Consider the following 6,338-nt stretch of genomic DNA (forward strand, 5'->3'; position numbering starts at 1 on the left):
ATAAACTCAAACTCTCATGTCATCAATAGAAGATCTTGAATAAAAAAATGCAACAGAAACTTATCAAAACTATACAATGGTAAATGCCAACAAAATATTGTTTTTTGGCTCATGGAGGGAATGCATCAGGAAGACTGTCACCGACAGCTAGAAAATCATGCAAAGATGGGTCATTGATTCAGAAGATATCAAAGCCAGAGAATCAAAACACCAACCAGGAAAGGAGTATATTTTTAGAATAAAGTCTGCAGTAGCAGTTTACATAATCTTTCAGTGCAAGGTACAATTTAACATTCATGGACAAGTTCATTTTCACTGTTTAAGAGTGTTTCACATTCCCACAGACTTGTATGCAAAGCACATTTGAAGTGAACAAAACTTGTCCACACAAGAGAGCTGCAGAAAGGCCTGGGATGTCACTTGTAGCCCTAACAGGTCTGTAGAGTCCAGGTTTACTTCATGTATTATGGGAACAGCCTAGTACAAGATCACAGAGGCTATATCTAAGCAAGCATTTTATTGTACCTAGTACTTGTACTTTGTGCATGTGACCATAAACCTTCTGAATGAATTACTAATATTTAAAAATTTAGCATTAGGTATACCTTGCTTAGCAATGAATATTTAGGTGTGCTGTATATATTTGTTATCCTTGTGTATGGATTAATTGTAGCCATTAGATTGGAGTGAGCCTCTGAAGATGGCATTAGGCAATATGACTGAAAAAAAAAATTTATATAGATCTGTTTGAGCTTAGTTGCTTTATCTTCAATTGTGCCACTAACAGACGACCAAGGTCAGCGCCAAAAAGTACAATAAAAACTAAACCTGGGCTACTCCCCCATCTCCATTTCCTCACAGAGCACTGTCATCCTGATTGTCCAGGTTGAAATCACATAACTCATTACTGGAAATGTATTACTGGCATGTGCAGAAGCTGGGTATCCTGGCAACCAAAGCTGACATTGCGCATGTGTGGCTCAACTCAGCTTTTTGCCAGATACCAAGAGAGATTAGACAGGCATGGGGGATTACTGCAGAAGGGGCATCAACGGTCTCCAATAATGACTTGTCTGATCAGTTTCCTAAAATCTGAACTTTAGGTATGTTTTAGCAGTCATGCAATCACTTTTTTAAAACAAACATCTTAATGGATCATTATAGCTAGGCTGCCACATGCACAAGATAAAATTATGCTTGCAGTGTGGGTGCATGCCAAGATTGATAGGTAGGATATGAAGCTGTATAGGCCATTTTACAGGGAAGAGTATTTTCACTGGTATTTAAAAATGGTAGAAGAATGACAGTAGCATGAAGTCTGCCAAATTGTATGCTCTAATGTGCACAGGAACGTATGTCTTATACAAATAATTGTATACACTCGTTCACCATTGTATTAGGTACACCTTGCTGGTACCAGACTGGACTCTTTTTGCCTTCAGAACTGCCTTAATTCCTTGTGTAGACTCAACAAGGTGCTGGAAACATACTTCAGGGATTTTATTCCATATTGATATGACAGCATCAAACAGTTGCTGCAAACACATCTATGATGTGAATTTACAGTACTACCACATCCCAAAGGTGCTCTATTGCATTGAGAGGGACTGTACTTTAGTACAATAAAACATTTTCACCCAGGAAATTGAGACACTTGTTAAATTTTCTGTTTTTGCACCATTTTCTGTAAACCCTTGATTAGTTTGTGTGGGAAAATCGCAGAAGGTCAGAAGTTTCCGAAATACTCAATCGAGTCCAGGAGGGCACAAGACATTCAAAGTCTCCTTGATCACCTTTCTTCCCCATTCTGATGCTTGGATAGAACTTCAGCAGGTTGTTTTGACAATGTTTACATACCTAAATGAATTGAGTTGCTGTCATGTGATTGGCCAATTAGGTAATTGTATTAACAAGCAGTTGAGCAGGTCTACCTAATAAAGCAACCAATTAGTATATATGCTTTACTATACACATTTTTTGGAAGCATACATTAATTTGTACATGTTTCCTATGTAGAATAACTGTTTTAATGCAGTTGTTTATTAAAACAACAGGCACACTCATTAGCACAAAAAATTATGTATGTAGCAAACGGGACAAGTGGCGATATGTCGAAAGTACATTCATTAACCATTTCTTCAATTTGCAAGTAAGAATAACAAGAGATTGAGGATATATATATATATATATATATATATATATTTTTTTTTTTTTTTCCTTAGGATAGGAGGTATATCAGATAGTTAAAAACATTATCCTTGGATTGTGTAAAACTGAATGATACATCCTTTGCAGTGACTCTGGGATGGCAAGTTCCAGTTGATTCGTAGCTGTTAAATGTTCTAGCATAGTTCTAGCACGATCAAATGAGCAAACAAAGCAAGTGAGGGGGGAAAAAAAGGCATTTATCCCATCAGAAACTACAGGTTTTTAGCCGGTTCACACTGTTCACATGCCTAGCAGTTTTATGGTAAAATTTTTATGGTATGGTAAAACCCAGTCATCTACTAGGCACAGGAGAGAATATAGAGCTTACCCACTAGTTTTTCTACAGTTGGGCCATGGACAGGAAAAATTATCCAGCAAATGAAGTAGGACCTATGTATTTCATTCAGGTTTCCTTTAAATAGTGAAAAATGTCTGCTTCTTATTGCACCTACTGCTATGTTAAAGGTGTAGTACATTACAGGACATTTCAAAAGGCAGGAAGGATCATACAGCTACCAAAAGACAAGAATTTCATACTTTCTTAAAAAAAATAAATAAAAAAAACCACACTGAATGGCAGGAGTATGGTAATGTAGACATGCTATATTCTAAGATGGTGTCACAACTGTGAACAAAACTCGGGAAACACTGCCAACGGTCAACAATATTGAGTTTAAGTAAGAAAATGGCGGAGCAGCTGGCAAACTGTTTAAGACCACTGGTGGTGTTTACCCAGATGTCTGAAAACCATGCATAACAGTGGACATAACCAAAGACTTGTTTAGCAAATTAAGAAATCACAAAACATTATCATGTTGCCAATGACACATAAGCCGCAGCTGACATCCATTGCTGTTAAAGAGCAAGTTTACCTGTCAGTATCATATTCATTGTTTACAGTTTTGTTTCTATTAACTAGATCAACACCTTTATAGTTGTGATCACCTTCTGACTATCCCCTGCTTTTCAATTTTAACAGGCTACAGTATGTGCTATGAATACGCACAGAAATCACCCTAACGCACATGTCTTGACAGGCTGTGATGCTCCTGAGAGAAATGTTGAACATTATATAAATATTTTTCCCAATTTTAAATCTCAGGGCAAAATAAAATAGTACATCTAATACAAATGATTCAAGTACAGAAAAATACCTGCAGATCTTGCCAGAATTTCATTGAGCTAGTTATTTCTTGTACCAAAAACATAAGACTTAAATACTTTTGCTGCACTGAATTCCAAAGCAAGTAAGCTAGGGGTACTCAACACAGCCAGTATTACGTTTTTATTTTTTTCAAAAAATATAAACTTTTTTGACACACAAAAGGTGAACTTGCACTTTAAAGGCTGCTCAGTCTAATCACAAAACAACGCCAACAAGCTTACAAATCTAGATAGTTTTGATGATTAAAGAAATGTCACACTGAGCTGTCAGGGGGCCCAGAAAAAAAAAAAAAGTTATACAATGCAAATCAGTAAGATTTTGGTATTCTTTCCCCAAGTCCCAGATAATGACGAAGCAAAGGAGACTTTTGGAAGTGACCACGCCTTCTATGTGCGATTTAGGGTCTGAAAAATTCTAGATATCTGCAGCATGACAGGGCCCGTTTCTGAGTCATTCATCCACTGTGTGCTGTTTAAGGGGTTTTCAAGCATATCTTCAAAGGCTGGAAAAAGAATACAAAAATCACAGAATCAAAAATTGAAGTCAACAATAAAAGTTTGCTAAACACAGAGGTGATGGGGTGAACCAAAATTCCTAGCATTATCAATCTACAAACAAGTCTTTAGTTTTGATTAGAATGATGTATTATATATTTTCAATCATATAGTTTTAAAAGTTTATCAAAACCCACAAGAGTGAGAAATACATACATATTTCTGACAATTCTTTAAGAATATTAAGGGGAACTGTTAAGGTTTTTGGTCCAAGAATGTATTGCAATGATTGAGACTAATCTGCCAATGATGTATAAAAAATACTAGTGTTCCATCTGCTGGCAGGACACAGGACAGAATACAATGAATATGCAACATGGTATGTTTACCCTATTTGAAAAAACGTAATCTTAATCACAATGAATAAAATAGAATGTATATACAAAACCATTATTCGTTCTCTTTTTTTTTCAGGTACATCTGAATTGGCTACAGTGAAAAAATTTAGGCACAACTTTCCAAGTCTTCTCTGTCAATCTGAAATTACTGAATGAGTGCACAAATATGCAAATATTTACACTTTTTTCTTTCTATATGTATTTGTCCACCTCCTAGTTGACCCAACTTTTTCTAGGCTCAGGGTCTCTCTTAGACTGGGCCTTCTGTATTAGGAATTAGGATTGAGAGCAGCAGGAGATGGGTAAACTCCCTTTCACTGATCTCCTGTGGGCTAAATTAGCCAGGAAGCACTTAAAGTGGACCGATTCCCACACTTAACATTAAATACAAGGATGGCTAATCCTGTCATATAATAAAAATGTGTTATTTTAAAATATATATATTAGAATTTTTTTGGGGGGTGGGGGGCCCTCTTTTTCTGTGGTGGTAAAAGACTGGAGGGAAACCTGCAGCCTCCTGGGATACATATGTCAGGTATCCCTGGAGGCTGCGGGGTGCTCCTTATAGGCATGCATCATCAGGGACTTGTAAATGTAAGAAAAAAAAAAAGTGTATTTGTGACTGGCCTTTTTTTTTTAATTTTCAGAATGACACATAACCTGATCCCATACCTGCACAGTGTGAGATCGAGTGATATCAGTAGAAGCCTGAAGAAAAAGAAAGAACATGGCCGCACCTGCTGTACTGTCTGGGTGTGACAAAAGAGAGTATTTGATAGACCACAAACGGGCATGTTGCTGAACCACCAAAGATCTACAAGTAACAACCACCGGACGTGGTTTGACCACAACACAGTGGATATATGGGCTTTCAGAAGCTTTGGTAAAAAAGCACCCAGATGTAGTCAATAGTAGAAAAGGAATCGCGTAGGGCCAAATAAAATGTATAATCTCGGACCAATGGGTGGAGTTCCCGCCACACATCCAGTAGACCCATTTCATTAAACTTTCTAGAATGACTTTCCTGAGTGATGGCTTACTAAAACATCTGTACCAATTTACTTTTGAAAGCGATGTTTGAATCCCCACAGCATATCAGGGTGACACGCAAGTGTATTTGAGTCTTCTCGAGGATCTTCCTAAAAAAAAAGAGGCTGGAGGAGAGTTTGGGGCATAATGCACAAGAAACATAACTTCAGAATTTTGAATACTACCACTTAAGATTAAGTACTGGCTGTCAGGGTCAGCCACCTGATCCACGCAGACAAATGGCAACCTCTTGTGAAACGCAATAATAACACCCTTATGCTTGGTTGCCGCTGAAGCATAAAAAACTTGGGACAGGAAGATATGGAAAAATGGGTTTCTTGATGAATCATGGAAATAATTGACCACCATCTTTCTCTTTAACCGGAGAATTTAAACCCTGTGCACTAACTGACAATACTCAAGGATCAAAGTTTAACCAGGAAAGAGAAAAGGCCATAAAAAAAAAAAAAAAAAAAAAAAAAAAAAAAAAAAAAAAAAAAAAAAAAAAAAAAAAAAAAAATCGAGCCAATATTCCTATAGTCATCTTCAATATGAAAAGCACGATCACAAAAACACAAAACATACTATGACAAAAAAAAATTAAAAAGGCCAAAGCACAAACAACTGGAGCAAAAGAAACCAGTACCTCCACAAAAAAATGGGAGGAACACAAAAGGCTCCCTCCTTCCAACTATGGGGAGATCAGTGCATTCAGGTGGGAAGTCATGTATCAAACGAGCCATAAAAATTATATGAGACAGCAGTGTTCTCCCCAAAAATTTTTTTCAGCCGGGTGGTAGGAAGCTGTAGCCGGGTGGTAAAAAAGGGGGTGTGGCAAAACACGGCAAATTTAGTGCACCCAGTTGTTTATGCCATGGGTATCCAGTAATCTCTTATTGTTTCAGTGTTCTACCTTCTTCCAATTATTTGTTACAACTTTGTAATGCCTGCCCCGTTAGTATATCCAATTTTTCTATTCTATGTACACAGGCCATAAGTGCTGGGCACCTAGGATTGGTAACGGGCCATAAGTGCTAGGCCCCT

At 37.3% G+C, this 6,338-nt stretch overlaps 1 protein-coding gene across 2 annotated transcripts in view; it reads right to left on the reverse strand.

The window, feature by feature from the left end:
• Window positions 1–2,791: 2,791 nt before the first annotated feature.
• The window catches only part of UBAC1 (UBA domain containing 1), a 30,392-nt gene continuing 26,845 nt past the window's right edge, over window positions 2,792–6,338 (reverse strand). For both annotated transcript variants that reach the window (XM_072429357.1, XM_072429356.1), the window contains exon 10: window positions 2,792–3,875. In XM_072429357.1, the coding sequence (XP_072285458.1) occupies window positions 3,760–3,875 (116 nt within the window). In that variant the 3' untranslated portion in view covers window positions 2,792–3,759. The remainder of the gene's footprint in view (window positions 3,876–6,338) is intronic.

Source organism: Pyxicephalus adspersus, chromosome Z (genome assembly GCF_032062135.1).
Source record: "Pyxicephalus adspersus chromosome Z, UCB_Pads_2.0, whole genome shotgun sequence".
NCBI classification, from domain to species: Eukaryota; Metazoa; Chordata; class Amphibia; order Anura; family Pyxicephalidae; genus Pyxicephalus; species Pyxicephalus adspersus.